We start from the raw sequence: 16,510 nt of genomic DNA, 5'->3' as shown, positions 1-16,510 counted from the left end.
TCTAGGGGGCGCCGGTCCCGCCCGGCCCAGGGATTGGCTGGTTCGGGGGCAGGGAATGGGCCACGGGGAGTTTCCTCTGTTTCTTTCCTCCCCAGAAAGCCCAGTTCACCTGGGACCCTGAGACGGTTGGAATGATTCACGGCTCCTTCTTCTGGGGCTACATTGTCACCCAGATCCCTGGGGGGTTCATCGCCCAGAAATTCGCTGCTAATAGGTGAGAACAGATACATAGATGGCCCAGCAGGGGGCAGGGCGGGGGCCCAGCTGTGGCGTAGGCAGGGCCCTGGCACAGGGCGCTGGGCTGTTGGGAGCAGGGTGGGGGCCTGGCAGGGGGCGCTGGGCTGTGGGGAGTGGGGCGGGGGCCTGGCAGGGGGCGCTGGGCTGTGGGGAGTGGGGCGGGGGCCTGGCAGTGGGTGCTGGGTGCAGGGGGCAGGGTGGGGGCCCAGCTGGGGTGCTGGGCTGTGGGGAGTGGGGCGGGGGCCTGGCAGTGGGTGCTGGGTGCAGGGGGCAGGGTGGGGGCCCAGCTGGGGTGCTGGGCTGTGGGGAGTGGGGCGGGGGCCTGGCAGGGGGTGCTGGGTGCAGGGGGCAGGGTGGGGGCCCAGCTGGGGTGCTGGGCTGTGGGGAGTGGGGCGGGGGCCTGGCAGGGGGTGCTGGGTGCAGGAGGCAGGGCGGGGGCCCGGCTGTGGCGTAGGCAGGGGCTGCAGAGAGCGGGGCGGGGGTGCATTTCAGATCAGGTATCAAATCTCAGAGTCATTAAAAGTCCCCTGGCTGCTTCCTCCTCCCTCAGGGCCTGGCCCCTTTCCAACTGGGCTAATCCCTCGCTGCTTCCCGAAATCTCCCGGACAGACGCTGCCGTGCCCCATGCCCTTAGCCAGGCACCACTCCCCGCGTCCCCAGCCCCCCTTCCCCACCCTGAGTCAGCAATGATGCAAGTGAGAGGTGGGCAAAACGCAGTCGTGAGCGGCTGTGGTGATCAGGGACAAGGCAGCCGTAGCCATGACCAGCAATGGCAGAAATAGAGAACAATGATAGTGCAAACACAATGCTCTGTCACTAGTGCCCATGCAATGCAGGGGTGAGCAGCAAGCATGCAAACACTAGTGATTGGTGAAGGTATGTTACGCTCAGGAGCGAGGACTCACCATCCAATGCATTAGTGAACAATGTGAGTGCAAACACAAGAATGAGTAGCAAGCATGCTGTATGGTCATGAGCAACAAGTATGCAGACACAAATGGGTGTGCAAATAATATAGTGAGCAGTGAGTGTGCAGTGCACTAGTGTGCAGTGAGTACTTGAATGCACCAGCAAGCACAGAAATCAACTACTGCCCAATGAGTGTGCAAACACAGTAGTCAAATGCCAGCAAGCAGCAACGGTGCCACCCCAACAGTGAGCCATGCACGTGCCACGCACCAGTGAGCAGACAAACACAATAGTGAGCACACACGTGCGAACACCGTAGCAAGCTGCGTGCAGGCCGGGCCCTCGAGGGCAGCGAGGGCGCAGTCCCAGGCCATGTCGCTAGCGAGCAGCAGCCGTACTGACCCAACGGTGAGCCAGTGCCACCTCCCCCTCCCCCACAGGGTGTTTGGCTTCGCCATCGTGGCCACCTCGACCCTGAACATGCTGATCCCTTCCGCTGCCCGCGTGCACTACGGCTGCGTCATCTTCGTCCGCATCCTGCAGGGGCTGGTGGAGGTGAACGCCCCCTAGGGGCAGGAGTTGGGACAGAGGGGGCGGGGCTTGCCTTCCTGGCCACACCCCCATCCGCACCTGGGAGATGTGGGGGTGAGAGGGCGGGGCGGGGTCTGTTGGCCACACCCTTTCCTCACATGGTGGTGGTGGGATAAGAGGGTGGGACTTGCTTTTCCGGCCACACCCCTTCCCCCTTCCGGAGATCCAGTGGTGAAGCTTGGTTAAGGGCGGGGCTTGAACTCTAGCCACACCCCCTTTGTGGTAGGAGAAAGACCTAAAAGTGGAGGGGGCATGTGAGTGCAGGGGGGGGGGGTTGCAGGGGAAGGGGTGGAGCCTATTTACCTGGCCACGCCTCCCACCCCTATCGTGTGTCTGTCTGTCTGCCCCAGGGGGTGACGTACCCGGCCTGCCACGGGATCTGGAGCAAGTGGGCCCCACCTATGGAGCGCAGCCGCCTCGCCACCACGGCCTTCTGTGGTAAGGGACCCTGCCCTGGCTGAGCCGGATGCCTGGGTTCTCTCCCAGGCTCTGGGAGGAGAGTGGGGTTCAGTGGTTAGAGCAGGGGGGTTGGGAGCCAGGATACTCCGGTTCTCTCCCGGCATGGGGGGTGAAGCAGGCTCTAGTGGTTAGAGCAGGGGGGTTAGGAGCCAGACGCCTGGGTTCTCTCCGTGGCTCTAGGCCCGTGGGGCTAACATCTCCCGATCTCCCACAGGCTCCTACGCCGGCGCCGTGGTGGCCATGCCGCTGGCTGGCGTCCTGGTCCAGTATTCGGGGTGGAGTTCTGTCTTCTATGTGTACGGTAAGGGTAGAGCTATGGGCCCATCTACCCCGACATCCAGCCTCCCCTGTCAAAACCCTGGGCCCATCTACCCCAGCATCCGACCTCCCCACCGTCAGACCCCTGGGCCCATCTACCCTGGCATCCGACCTCCCCACTGTCAGACCCCTGGGCCCATCTACCCTGGCATCCAACCTCCCCACTGTCAGACCCCTGGGCCCATCTACCCCGGCATCCGACCTCCCCACCGTCAGACCCCTGGGCCCATCTACCCTGGCATCCAACCTCCCCACCGTCAGACCCCTGGGCCCATCTACCCCGGCATCCAACCTCCCCACTGTCAGACCCCTGGGCCCATCTACCCTGGCATCCAACCTCCCCACTGTCAGACCCCTGGGCCCATCTACCCCGGCATCTGACCTCCCCACTGTCAGACCCCTGGGCCCATCTACCCTGGCATCCAACCTCCCCACTGTCAGACCCCTGGGCCCATCTACCCCGGCATCCGACCTCCCCACCGTCAGACCCCTGGGCCCATCTACCCCGGCATCCAACCTCCCCACCGTCAGACCCCTGGGCCCATCTACCCTGGCATCCGACCTCCCCATCGTCAGACACCTGGGCCCATCTACCCCGGCATCCGACCTCCCCACCGTCAGACCCCTGGGCCCATCTACCCCGGCATCCGACCTCCCCACTGTCAGACCCCTGGGTCACCACACAGAAGGTGGGGGAAGGCCTCGGAACACTGTCCCTCCCTGTAACCCCCGCCCCTCCCTTCGACAGGCAGCTTCGGGATCTTCTGGTATATGTTCTGGCTGATGGTTTCCTATGAGAGCCCGGCCAAGCACCCCACCATCACGGAGGAGGAGCGCCGGTACATCGAGGAGAGCATCGGCGAGAGCGCCAGCCTCATGAACCCCCTGATGGTGAGCCCCCGTGGCACGCAGGCTGGGACACTGCTGCAGAGAAACTCGCAGCACCAGGATGCCTTGGGCTGGGGGCACTGCCGTGGGGAAGCTTGCAGCGCTGGGGCGCCCTGAGCTGGGAAGACACAGCCGTGCCGCTGATACTCAACTGCTCAAGATAGTTGAGACCAAAGCAGACTGGGAAGGGCTCCAAAAAGATCTCAGCAAACCAAGTGATTGGGCAACAAAATGGCAAATGAAATTGAATGTTGATAAAGGCAAAATAACGCACATTGGAAAGAATAATCCCAAGAGCACATAGAATAGAAAAGAGAAGACTGGGGGAGGGGGGAGGATAGAGGTGTGTAAAATCATGACAGGTATGGAGAAAGCGACTCAGGAAAAGTGATTGACAAGAACTAGGGGTCACCAGATGAAATGAATAGGCAGCAGGTTTCAAACAAACCAAAGGACGTTTTTCTTCACGCAGCGCAGAGTCAACCTGTGGAACTCCTCGCCAGAGGATGTTGGGAAGGCCACGACTTGAACAGGGTTCCAAAGAGAACTAGATCAATTCATGGAGGTTAGGTCCATCGATGGCTATTGGCCAGGATGGGTAGGACTGGGAATGGTGACGGAAGAGGGTTCATGTGAGGATTCCCTGTTCTGTTCTTTCCCCGTGGGGCACCTGGCCTTGGCTGCTGTCAGCCGACAGGACACCGGGCTAGATGGACATTTGGTCTGACCCAGTCTGGCCGGTTTTATGTTCTTATGTAATGTGTCCCGGGCTAGGGCACTGCTGTGGGGAAGCACGCAGCGTGGCCCTCTCACCCCTCCCCTCCCGGCAGAAATTCCGGGCCCCCTGGCGGAAGTTCTTCACCTCCATGCCTGTCTACGCCATCATCGTGGCCAACTTCTGCCGCAGCTGGACCTTCTACCTGCTGCTCATCAGCCAGCCGGCCTACTTCGAGGAGGTCTTCGGCTTCGAGATCAGCAAGGTACCAGCCCTCGGGCCCCATGCCCGCGCCAGGCAGGACCCAGGCGGCCGGGTTCCCAGCCTCCCCCCGCTCTAACCACTAGCCCCAACTCCTGCCAGGCTACACCCTGCCTCCCTGCCCTGAGCAGGGAAACCTGGGGTGGAATCCTGCCTCCTCCATCAGTGCAAGGAGTTGGTTGGGACTCAGCCGGAGCTGGGTTGGCCCCAGGACAGCAGGGCTGGGGAGGGGCGGGGCCAATAACTCCCTCTCTCCCTGCCCCCTCCAGGTGGGTCTGCTCTCCGCCCTGCCCCACCTGGTCATGACCATCATTGTCCCCATCGGGGGGCAGATCGCCGACTTCCTGCGCAGCCGCAGGATCATGTCCACAACCAACGTCCGCAAGATGATGAACTGCGGAGGTGAGATGGGTCAGGACGGAGGGGCACCAGCAGGGCTGGGGGGAGCAGGGGCTGCGGGGTGGGAGAGAGGGGCACCAGCAGGGCTGGTAGGGGCTGCGGGGCAGGAGTGAGGGGCACAGGCAGGGCTGGGGGGCAGAGCTGGGGGGCAGGGGCTGCGGGGTGGGAGGGAGGGGCACAGGCAGAGCTGGGGGGCAGAGCTGGGGGGCAGGGGCTGCGGGTCGGGAGGGAGGGGCACAGGCAGAGCTGGGGGGCAGGGGCTGCGGGGCAGGAGTGAGGGGCACAGGCAGGGCTGGGGGGCAGAGCTGGGGGGCAGGGGCTGCGGGTCGGGAGGGAGGGGCACAGGCAGAGCTGGGGGGCAGGGGCTGCGGGTCGGGAGGAGGGGCACAGGCAGGGCTGGGGGGGGTCTCAGTTCTCTCTCTGCCCCCCAGGCTTTGGCATGGAGGCGACCCTGCTGCTCGTGGTGGGCTATTCTCACAGTAAAGGCGTCGCCATCTCGTTCCTGGTCCTTGCTGTGGGCTTCAGTGGCTTTGCTATTTCAGGTCAGCAGGGGGCGCTGTGGGGCAAGAGGCGTCCTGGGGGAACCATGGGGAAGGAAGCAGGGCAGAGGGTGCTATGGGGCAGGGGGTGGGGTAGGGGGTGCTGTGGGGCAGGGAGTGCTATGGGGCAGGGGGTGGGGTGGGGGTGCTGTGGGGCAGGGAGTGCTATGGGGCAGGGGGTGGGGTAGGGGGTGCTGTGGGGCAGGGAGTGCTATGGGGCAGGGGGTGGGGCAGGGGGTGCTGTGGGGCAGGGGGTGCTGTGGGGCAGGGGGTGCTGTGGGGCAGGGGGCCGATACTCAGAATCTCTCCCATCCGTGCAGGGTTCAACGTGAACCACCTGGACATCGCGCCGCGCTACGCCAGCATCCTCATGGGCATCTCCAACGGGGTGGGCACCCTCTCGGGCATGGTCTGCCCCCTCATCGTGGGGGCCATGACCAAACACAAGGTGCAGCAGGGCAGGGGGGCCGTGAGGTGGGAGTGAGGGGCGCCGGCAGGGCTTGGGGGGCAGGGCAGGGGGGCTGTGAGGTGGGAGTGAGAGGCGCCGGCAGGGCTGGGGGGGCAGGGCAGGGGGCTGTGAGGTGGGAGTGAGGGGCGCCGGCAGGGCTGGGGGGGCAGGGCAGGGGGCTGTGAGGTGGGAGTGAGGGGCGCCGGCAGGGCTTGGGGGGCAGGGCAGGGGGGCTGTGAGGTGGGAGTGAGAGGCGCCGGCAGGGCTGGGGGGGGCAGGGCGGGGGGCTGTGAGGTGGGAGTGAGGGGCGCCGGCAGGGCTGGGGGGGCAGGGCAGGGGGGCCGTGAGGTGGGAGTGAGGGGCGCCGGCAGGGCTGGGGGGGCAGGGCAGGGGGGCCGTGAGGTGGGAGTGAGGGGCGCCGGCAGGGCTGGGGGGGCAGGGCAGGGGGGCTGTGAGGTGGGAGTGAGGGGCGCCGGCAGGGCTTGGGGGGCAGGGCAGGGGGGCCGTGAGGTGGGAGTGAGGGGCGCCGGCAGGGCTGGGGGGGCAGGGCAGGGGGGCTGTGAGGTGGGAGTGAGGGGCGCCGGCAGGGCTGGGGGGGCAGGGCAGGGGGGCTGTGAGGTGGGAGTGAGGGGCGCCGGCAGGGCTTGGGGGGCAGGGCAGGGGGGCCGTGAGGTGGGAGTGAGGGGCGCCGGCAGGGCTGGGGGGGCAGGGCAGGGGGGCCGTGAGGTGGGAGTGAGGGGCGCCGGCAGGGCTGGGGGGGCAGGGTAGGGGGGCCGTGAGGTGGGAGTGAGGGGCGCCGGCAGGGCTGGGGGGGCAGGGCAGGGGGGCCGTGAGGTGGGAGTGAGGGGCGCCGGCAGGGCTGGGGGGGCAGGGCAGGGGGGCTGTGAGGTGGGAGTGAGGGGTGCCGGCAGGGCTGGGGGGGCAGGGCAGGGGGGCTGTGAGGTGGGAGTGAGGGGCGCCGGCAGGGCTGGGGGGGCAGGGCAGGGGGCTGTGAGGTGGGAGTGAGGGGCGCCGGCAGGGTTGTGGGGGCAGGGCAGGGGGGCTGTGAGGTGGGAGTGAGGGGCGCCGGCAGGGCTGGGGGGGGCAGGCCAGGGGGGCTGTGAGGTGGGAGTGAGGGGCGCCGGCAGGGTTGTGGGGGCAGGGCAGGGGGCTGTGAGGTGGGAGTGAGGGGCGCCGGCAGGGCTGGGGGGGCAGGGCAGGGGGGCTGTGAGGTGGGAGTGAGGGGCGCCGACAGGGCTGGGGGGGCAGGGCAGGGGGGCTGTGAGGTGGGAGTGAGGGGCGCCGGCAGGGCTGGGGGGGCGGGGCAGGGGGGCTGTGAGGTGGGAGTGAGGGGCGCCGGCAGGGCTTGGGGGGCAGGGCAGGGGGGCTGTGAGGTGGGAGTGAGGGGCGCCGGCAGGGCTGGGGGGGCAGGGCAGGGGGGCTGTGAGGTGGGAGTGAGGGGCGCCGGCAGGGCTTGGGGGGCAGGGCAGGGGGGCTGTGAGGTGGGAGTGAGGGGCGCCGGCAGGGCTGGGGGGGCAGGGCAGGGGGGCTGTGAGGTGGGAGTGAGGGGTGCCGGCAGGGTTGTGGGGGCAGGGCAGGGGGGCCGTGAGGTGGGAGTGAGGGGCGCCGGCAGGGTTGTGGAGGCAGGGCAGGGGGGCTGTGAGGTGGGAGTGAGGGGCGCTGGCAGGGCTGGGGGGGCAGGGCAGGGGGGCCGTGAGGTGGGAGTGAGGGGCGCCGGCAGGGCTGGGGGGGCAGGGCAGGGGGGCCGTGAGGTGGGAGTGAGGGGCGCCGGCAGGGCTGGGGGGGCAGGGCAGGGGGGCTGTGAGGTGGGAGTGAGGGGCGCCGGCAGGGCTGGGGGGGCAGGGCAGGGGGGCTGTGAGGTGGGAGTGAGGGGCGCCGGCAGGGCTTGGGGGGCAGGGCAGGGGGGCCGTGAGGTGGGAGTGAGGGGCGCCGGCAGGGCTGGGGGGGCAGGGCAGGGGGGCTGTGAGGTGGGAGTGAGGGGCGCCGGCAGGGCTGGGGGGGCAGGGCAGGGGGGCTGTGAGGTGGGAGTGAGGGGCGCCGGCAGGGCTTGGGGGGCAGGGCAGGGGGGCCGTGAGGTGGGAGTGAGGGGCGCCGGCAGGGCTGGGGGGGCAGGGCAGGGGGGCTGTGAGGTGGGAGTGAGGGGCGCCGGCAGGGCTGGGGGGGCAGGGTAGGGGGGCCGTGAGGTGGGAGTGAGGGGCGCCGGCAGGGCTGGGGGGGCAGGGCAGGGGGGCCGTGAGGTGGGAGTGAGGGGCGCCGGCAGGGCTGGGGGGGCAGGGCAGGGGGGCTGTGAGGTGGGAGTGAGGGGCGCCGGCAGGGCTGGGGGGGCAGGGCAGGGGGGCTGTGAGGTGGGAGTGAGGGGCGCCGGCAGGGCTGGGGGGGCAGGGCAGGGGGGCTGTGAGGTGGGAGTGAGGGGCGCCAGCAGGGCTGGGGGGGCAGGGCAGGGGGGGCCGTGAGGTGGGAGTGAGGGGCGCCGGCAGGGCTGGGGGGGCAGGGCAGGGGGGCTGTGAGGTGGGAGTGAGGGGCGCCGGCAGTGCTGAGGGGTGTATGTGCAAATTGTGCGCATGGAGGGGGGACACTCCGGAGCCTGGTGTCTGGAGGTTGCTGATCTCGCCCCCCCAGATCCAGGTCCAAAGGTTAAAGAGGAAGGGAAATAAAATATTAATTCATCTTTTCCCTTTGCCCCCCACTGCCCCGTTCCCTGCTTTGGCTCCACCCAGACCCGGGAGGAGTGGCAGTACGTCTTCCTCATCGCCTCCCTGGTGCACTACGGGGGCGTCCTGTTCTACGGGATCTTCGCCTCGGGCGAGAAGCAGCCCTGGGCCGAGCCGGAGGAGACCAGCCTGGAGAAATGCGGCTTCATCCACGAGGATGAGCTGGCCGACGAGGAGGACGAGGCCGCCCGGGGGGCCGGCGACGGGGGAGGGGGCGGCTACGGGGCCACCAAAAGCACCAGCTTTGCCAATGGGGGCTGGGTGGCCGACTGGGACAAGAAGGAGGAGTTTGTGCAGGAGCCCGGCAAGGACACCTACATGTACGGGGCGCCGGGGGACAGGGACCTGTCCTAAGGGGCCTCCCCCCGGGCACCTTTGCATTGGTACAGTCCAGGGGGGTGGGGCTGAACTTCACCACACCCCCAGTGTCCCTCCCCCACTGCATTGGTACAGTCCAGAGGGGTGTGACCACAGTTGGACACACACCCCCTTTTATGTTGGTATAGTCCAGAGAGATGGGGCTGAGGTTGCCCATGCCCCCATCCCCTCGCTGCATTGGTACAATCCAGCAAGGTGAGAGGATGGGGCTGAGCTAAGCCATACATATCCCCCCTCCCCCAGTGCCATTTCTTTGGTACAGTCCAGCTGGGTGACGGGGTGGGATATGTCTTGGCCATAGCCACCCTGTGGAGGCCCTTCCCAAATCCCCTACTACATTGGTAGGATCCAGAGGGTTGAGCCTGAATTAGGCCACACCCCTGTGCAATAGACCACAGCCCCTTTCATTCATTGGTGGGATCCAGGAGGGCAAAGGGGTGGAGCTGAGTCAGGCCACACCCCCATGGGTTCTGCTCCATTGGTACAATCCGAGGGGGTGGAGCTGATACCAAGGTGGCCCCACCCCTCCAAAAGCCAAGCCCAACACTCTACCCCTCTGGACACCACCACTTGGTATGGTGCTGAGCTTAGTGACCACCCCCCCGGGCCACTGGCACTAGTATGGCCCATTGGGGAGGGGGGGCATAGGAGTTAGACCTTTGACCCAGAGGTTGGAAGGTTTTGACCTTTAATCCTCAGATTCTGTGGGGGTGACGGGGCACTACCTGACCTTGACTCTGGAAGACCTTTGACCTCAAGCCAGCTGTTGTTTGACCTTTGACCTTAGGACTCAATCGTGGGCACAAATTGACCTTGAGGTTGTCAGTGCTTGACCTTTGCCCTTGAACTTCCCTCATGCCACATCCCTCCCCGCCCATCAGGCCTGTGGGGCAGCACTAGTTCCAGTGGGTGGAGGGATGAAGGGATGTTCCAAGCCCTGAGCCCAAAGTTCAAAAAACTACATGGCAAATTATGGTTTCCAAACACCCCAAGTGTTCCAATTGGCGGTTTCAAGATTCTCCGAGCTGCCCACCCTGGTGGCTCCCGGATACCCTGCACTTTACGGCCAGCGGTTCCCAGCCACCCCTGGCGCCTCTCAGGAGGTGGTTTCCATGTGGCCCTGCACATCCGCGATGATGGTTTCAAGCTGCTCCATGCATTCGGGCTGGTAGGTTCGACGCCTCACACGCTGTAGGTGACGGGTCTGAGACACTCCACATGCTCTAGCTGACAGTTTCAAGTTACCCTGCACTTTTTAAATGATGGTTTCGAGTTACCCCACACAGCTTTAGCCAGCAGTTTCAAAGTGCCCTGTACATCCTAGCAGGCATCCAGTCAGGCTGCTCAATCCTATTCTAGCTGGTAGTTTCAGGGAACCCTGCACCATGCAACTGCTGGTGTCAAGCTGCCCCGAATGTTCTAGCTTGCTGGGTCACAGCTGCTGCATTTCACTTCTCCTGGGTGCAGTATTTTCCAACTGCCTTCAATACTTCAGCGGGCAGCTTCCAGTCACCCCACCTGCTCAAGCCAGTGGTTTCAAGTCACTCCAACCTCACCAGCTGGCAGTTTCAAGTCACCCCTTGCTAGCCAACCAACAGTTCCAAATCAGATCACCCCATCCAGCTGGCAGTTTCAAGTCATCCAGGACATGCTCAGCCCAGGGCTTCTACCCAGTCTGCACCCTCTAGTTGGTGGCTTCATGCCTCCCCATAGCCAACCCTTTCTATGTGACAGTTTCAAGTCCCCCCTTGCATTTTCTCAAGCCATGTAGACACCCCCACCATTGGTTCGGCCCTGGCACCACCCAGTTCCTCCCAGTTAGGGGCAGGCACTGATGGTGTGAGACAAGGGATACCCGGAAAGGTGGGGGGAAGCCGAGCCACTGTCCCCGTCCGCACCCTACAGCTCCGGCGTTGGATGGTCTGTCAGGCGTTGACTCTGTACGTGTCTCCCCTGCTGGAAGAGCCCGATTCTTGTGTAAATATATAAATATAAAACATCCATGGGACCGAGAGCCAGGCCGGCGCCTGTGAGAGCTTCCTTCCTGCGCCGTGACTGGCGGCACTGGGCAGCGCATTGGCCCTCTGTCCATCCCCATGGCCCTGTCTGTCCATCCACCTCCATACGCCTCCTGTCTGTCCATCCACCTCCATACGCCTCCTCTGTCTGTCCATCCACCTCCATACGCCTCCTGTCTGACCATCCACCTCCATACGCCTCCTCTGTCTGTCCATCCACCTCCATACGCCTCCTGTCTGTCCATCCACCTCCATACGCCTCCTGTCTGACCATCCACCTCCATACGTCTCCTGTCTGACCATCCACCTCCATACGCCTCCTGTCTGTCCATCCACCTCCATACGCCTCCTGTCTGACCATCCACCTCCATACGCCTCCTGTCTGTCCATCCACCTCCATACGTCTCCTGTCTGAGCATCCACCTCCATACGCCTCCTGTCTGACCATCCACCTCCATACGCCTCCTGTCTGACCATCCACCTTCATACGCCTCCTGTCTGACCATCCACCTCCATACGCCTCCTCTATCTGTCCATCCACCTTCATACGCCTCCTGTCTGACCATCCACCTCCATACGCCTCCTCTGTCTGTCCATCCACCTTCATACGCCTCCTGTCTGTCCATCCACCTCCATACGCCCCCCCTCGCCTCCCCAGACACCCCCCATGTCCTGTCTCTCGTTGGTGCTGTCAACGAAAGGTGCCCCCAGGGGGCGCTGTGGTGCTGGGGTGGATCGGGTGGGGGAGGGAAGATGCGGTTCCTCTTGTGGCCAGTGGGGGCGCCATGGAGCCTATCTCCCGGCTCAGCTGACTGGGGGGGGGGGGCTGCAAATTCACCATGGCCATCTGCCCCCCCCCAAGCACTGCAGGTGCCCCTCACTCCCGCCCCGAAGCCCTGCCTCTCCCAGTGCTCCTCACTCCCACCCCCCAGCCCTGCCGGTGCCCCTCACTCCCGCCCCGCAGCCCCTGCCCGCCCATGAAAAGCAGTTTGCCGCTGCGGGGTGTGTGGGGGGGGGCTGCTCGGAGGCAGGTGATGGGGGGGAGCGCTCGGCACGTGCACTGAGCAGATGCCCCGGGATTGGGCTGGGGCCAGAAACAGCCAGCTGGTCCGGGAATTAACTGGGGGGGGGGGGGCATGAACATCCAGCATCAGCCCCACCCGCCCTACGAGCAGCCCCCCCGCAGCCCCTGGGGTCCCGCGGAGGTTCCCCCAGCAAACTGCCCCGCCTTCAGCAACAGCACAGACGGGGCAAGATGAGGGGGGCAGCTCGGGGAGGGGGGAGGGGGCTCATGGTTAGAGCGGGGGGGGGGACTGGGAGCCTGGACCTCTGGGTTCGCCCCCTGGTTGCTATGGAGACAACTATTTGCCCCCCCTTTCTCCTAGCTCCGCTGTCCCCAAAAAGTTGGGTTGGGCGGGGGGGGTGCAGACCTCGGGGCCGGGTCAGAGCCGGGCGGAGAACCCAGGAGTCCGGGCTCCCAGCTAGACCCCTGCCCCCCTCCGCCATCAAGCCGGGGGCGGGGGCGGGGGAGGACCCAGCTGTCTGGGGGCGGGGCTCTCGGAGTGAACCTTTACCCCCAGCGCCGCGGGATCTGTCCTGCTCCGCGCGTGGGGGGACCGAACCGGACCCAGCGCCATGGCCACCCGCTGGGGCATCTGCTCGGCCGGCAGGATCAGCCACGACTTCCTGGTGGCCCTGCGGACCCTGCCGGCCACGGAGCATCAGGTGGGGCTGGGGAGCAGGTGCAGGAATCCTGGGGTCTGTCCCTGGCTCAGGGAGGGTTGTGGGGCTAGTGGTTGGAGCTGGGAGCCAGGCAGGGTTGTGGGGGCTAGTGGTTGGAGCTGGGAGTCAGGCAGGGTTGTGGGGGCTAGTGGTTGGAGCTGGGAGTCAGGCAGGGTTGTGGGCTAGTGGTTGGAGCTCAGAGCCAGGGAGGATTGTGGGGGCTAGTGGTTGGAGCTGGGAGCCAGGCAGGGTTGTGGGGGCTAGTGGTTGGAGCTGGGAACCAAGGAGGGTTGTGGGGGCTAGTGGTTGGAGCTGACAGCCAGGGAGGGTTGTGGGGGCTAGTGGTTGGAGCTGAGAGCCAGGGAGGATTGTGGGGGCTAGTGGTTGGAGCTGGGAGCCAGGCAGGGTTGTGGGGGCTAGTGGTTGGAGCTGGGAGCCAGGGAGGGTTGTGGGGGGCTAGTGGTTGGAGCTGGGAGTCAGGCAGGGTTGTGGGGGCTAGTGGTTGGAGCTGAGAGCCAGGCAGGGTTGTGGGGGCTAGTGGTTGGAGCTGGGAGCTAGGCAGGGTTGTGGGGGCTAGTGGTTGGAGCTGAGAGCCAGGCAGGGTTGTGGGGGCTAGTGGTTGGAGCTGGGAGCCAGGGAGGATTGTGGGAGCTAGTGGTTGGAGCTGGGAGCCAGGCAGGGTTGTGGGAGCTAGTGGTTGGAGCTGGGAGCCAGGCAGGGTTGTGGGGGCTAGTGGTTGGAGCTGGGAGCCAGGCAGGGTTGTGGGGGCTAGTGGTTGGAGCTGGAAGCCAGGCAGGGTTGTGGGGACTAGTGGTTGGAGCTGGGAGCCAGGCAGGGTTGTGGGGCTAGTGGTTGGAGCTGGGAGCCAGGCAGGGTTGTGGGAGCTAGTGGTTGGAGCTGGGAGCCAGGCAGGGTTGTGGGGGCTAGTGGTTGGAGCTGGAAGCCAGGCAGGGTTGTGGGGCTAGTGGTTGGAGCTGGGAGCCAGGCAGGGTTATGGGGGCTAGTGGTTGGAGCTGGGAACCAAGGAGGGTTGTGGGGGCTAGTGGTTGGAGCTGGGAGCCAGGGAGGGTTGTGGGGGCTAGTGGTTGGAGCTGGGAGCCAGGCAGTGTTGTGGGGGGCTAGTGGTTGGAGCTGGGAACCAGGGAGGGTTGTGGGGGTTAGTGGTTAGAGGGGGAAATCTGGGAGCTAGGAGTCCTGAGGTCTCTCTCTGGATGAGGGAGGGAACTGGGGGCTAGTGGTTAGAGCAGGATGGGCTGGGAGTCAGGTAGGGGAGCAGACACTAATAATTTGAGTGGCGGGGAGGGGGGGAATTGGAAGCCAGGAGTCCTGGGGTTAGAGCGGATGAGGGGGCTGGGAGGGAGGGGAGTGGAGGCTAGTGGCTAGAGGGGAGCCAGGGACGGGAGTGGGGGCTCGTTGTTAGAGCAGGGGGGGAGTGAAGGCTAGTGGACAGAGTGGGTGGGGGGGCGAATCTGGAGCCAGGAGTCCTGGGGTTTCTCCCTGCTCAGGGAGGAGTGCGGGGGCTAGTGGTTGGAGCTGGGGAAGGCAGCACTCCTGGGTTCTTTGCTCCGTACTCGCTATCTAAGGGGTGCTGGATGGGGGGCTCCTGGGTGTCTCGCTCCCCCTTTCATCCTTGCCCCCCCCAGGCCGTAGCCATCGCCGCGCGCGATCTGACCCGGGCTCAGGAATACGCCGAGAAACACGGGATCCCCCGAGCCTACGGGAGCTACCAGGAGCTGGCCAGGACCCTGACGTGGGTGAGCTGCCCAGAGACCCTGGGGGCGCCGGCTCCCACCCGGCCCCAGAGCAGGGCACAGCTGGCTCAGGGGGGCAGGGAATGGGGCAGGGCCCGGCTGGCTCAGGGGGGGCGGGGAATGGGGCAATGCCCAGCTGGCTCAGCGGGGCAGGGAATGGGGCAGGGCCCAGCTGGCTCAGGGGGGCAGGGAATGGGGCAGGGCCCGGCTGGCTCAGGGGGGCGGGGGAATGGGGCAATGCCCGGCTGGCTCAGGGGGGCGGGGAATGGGGCAATGCCCGGCTGGCTCAGTGGGGCAGGGAATGGGGCAGGGCTCAGCTGGCTCAGGGGGGGCGGGGAATGGGGCAATGCCCGGCTGGCTCAGCGGGGCAGGGGATGGGGCAGGGCCCAGCTGGCTCAGGGGGGCAGGGAATGGGGCAATGCCCGGCTGGCTCAGGGGGGCGGGGAATGGGGCAGGGCCCGGCTGGCTCAGGGGGGCGGGGAATGGGGCAATGCCCGGCTGGCTCAGCGGGGCAGGGAATGGGGCAGGGCCCAGCTGGCTCAGGGGGGCGGGGAATGGGGCAATGCCCAGCTGGCTCAGCGGGGCAGGGAATGGGGCAGGGCCCAGCTGGCTCAGGGGGGCAGGGAATGGGGCAATGCCCGGCTGGCTCAGGGGGGCGGGGGAATGGGGCAATGCCCGGCTGGCTCAGGGGGGCAGGGAATGGGGCAGGGCCCAGCTGGCTCAGGGGGGCGGGGAATGGGGCAATGCCCGGCTGGCTCAGGGGGGCGGGGAATGGGGCAATGCCCGGCTGGCTCAGGGGGGCGGGGAATGGGGCAATGGCCCGCTGGCTCAGGGGGGCGGGGAATGGGGCAGGGCCCGGCTGGCTCAGGGGGGCGGGGAATGGGGCAATGCCCGGCTGGCTCAGGGGGGCGGGGAATGGGGCAATGCCCGGCTGGCTCAGGGGGGCAGGGAATGGGACAGGGCCCAGCTGGCTCAGGGGGGCGGGGAATGGGGCAATGCCCGGCTGGCTCAGGGGGGCGGGGAATGGGGCAATGCCCAGCTGGCTCAGTGGGGCAGGGAATGGGGCAGGGCCCAGCTGGCTCAGGGGGGCAGGGAAATGGGGCAATGCCCGGCTGGCTCAGGGGGGGCGGGGAATGGGGCAATGCCCGGCTGGCTCAGCGGGGCAGGGAATGGGGCAGGGCCCGGCTGGCTCAGGGGGGCGGGGAATGGGGCAGGGCCCAGCTGGCTCTGGGGGTCAGGGAATGGGGCAATGCCCGGCTGGCTCAGGGGGGCGGGGAATGGGGCAATGCCTGGCTGGCTCAGGGGGGCGGGGAATGGGGCAATACCCAGCTGGCTTAGGGGGGGCGGGGAATGGGGCCCCCTGTCCCCTGGGGGCAGTGCGTGAGCCCAGCGATATGGTTGGGGCAGGCCGAGACCCCCCTACCTGTGGGTCCTGATCTGGGAAGGGTGAAAAGCAGCGCGAGGGGCGACTGGAGCAGGACACCTGGGTTCTCTCCCTGGCTCTGGGAGGGGAGTGGGGCCCAGTGGTTACAGGGGGGAGCCGGGAGCCAGGACTCCTGGGTTCCATCCCCCCTTCCCACCTCCCCTGGCAGACGTGGTCTACGTAGGGGTCATCCACCCGCAGCACCTGCCCGTGGGGCGGCTCTTCCTGGAGGCCGGGAAGCCGGTGCTGCTGGAGAAGCCGCTGGGCATGAACGCGGCGGAGGTGAGAGAGCTGGCGCAGGTGGCACAGAGCGGGGGGTCTTCCTGATGGAGGTGAGTGACCCCAAACACACTTCCTGTTGGGCCCCCGCTAGGTTTGCCAGATGGTTGAAACAAAAATACTGACCCCCCCCCCCCCCCCCCCCCCACACACACACCAAAAAAAATCCACCGGGGAAAAATTCTGTTGAAGAAAAAAAAAAAGTGGGGAGGGCGACCAAAAAAATAAAATAAAATAAAACAGCATGTCTGCTTTAGAGTGAGTGCAGGATAGGAACAGGGGAGCCATTTTGTGCCTGCAACCTTGCAGAACCAGGTAAGCATGGGGGCTGGGGTCGGGGGGCTGGGAGCCGGGGAGCCTGGGTGCTGAGTGTTTGTAGGGTTGCCAGGTGCCGGGCATTTTCGCCTCCTGGCCAGAGAAAGAATCAGAAAATACCCGACATTTTTTACCGGACAGGAGGCGAA

General features: G+C 66.1%; 1 protein-coding gene and 1 long non-coding RNA gene across 2 annotated transcripts in view; both read left to right on the top strand.

The window, feature by feature from the left end:
- Positions 1-10,934, top strand: part of SLC17A7 (solute carrier family 17 member 7) — a 31,572-nt gene extending 20,638 nt beyond the window's left edge. The window contains exons 3-12 of the mRNA XM_075917535.1: positions 96-214; positions 1,587-1,701; positions 2,088-2,175; positions 2,411-2,497; positions 3,263-3,405; positions 4,233-4,382; positions 4,648-4,780; positions 5,209-5,319; positions 5,637-5,764; positions 8,482-10,934. Of these exons, the coding sequence (XP_075773650.1) occupies positions 96-214; positions 1,587-1,701; positions 2,088-2,175; positions 2,411-2,497; positions 3,263-3,405; positions 4,233-4,382; positions 4,648-4,780; positions 5,209-5,319; positions 5,637-5,764; positions 8,482-8,829 (1,422 nt within the window). The 3' untranslated portion in view covers positions 8,830-10,934. The remainder of the gene's footprint in view (positions 1-95; positions 215-1,586; positions 1,702-2,087; positions 2,176-2,410; positions 2,498-3,262; positions 3,406-4,232; positions 4,383-4,647; positions 4,781-5,208; positions 5,320-5,636; positions 5,765-8,481) is intronic.
- Positions 10,935-12,418: 1,484 nt separating this feature from the next.
- Positions 12,419-16,147, top strand: LOC142825605 (uncharacterized). The gene is made up of 3 exons (XR_012899981.1): positions 12,419-12,596; positions 14,237-14,347; positions 15,937-16,147. It is a non-coding gene; the product is annotated as an uncharacterized LOC142825605 (long non-coding RNA).
- The last annotated feature ends 363 nt before the right edge of the window (positions 16,148-16,510 follow it).

Source organism: Pelodiscus sinensis, unplaced genomic scaffold (genome assembly GCF_049634645.1).
Source record: "Pelodiscus sinensis isolate JC-2024 unplaced genomic scaffold, ASM4963464v1 ctg144, whole genome shotgun sequence".
In the NCBI taxonomy this organism is placed as follows: Eukaryota; Metazoa; Chordata; order Testudines; family Trionychidae; genus Pelodiscus; species Pelodiscus sinensis.
This window is presented reverse-complemented; position numbering and strand designations above follow the sequence as displayed.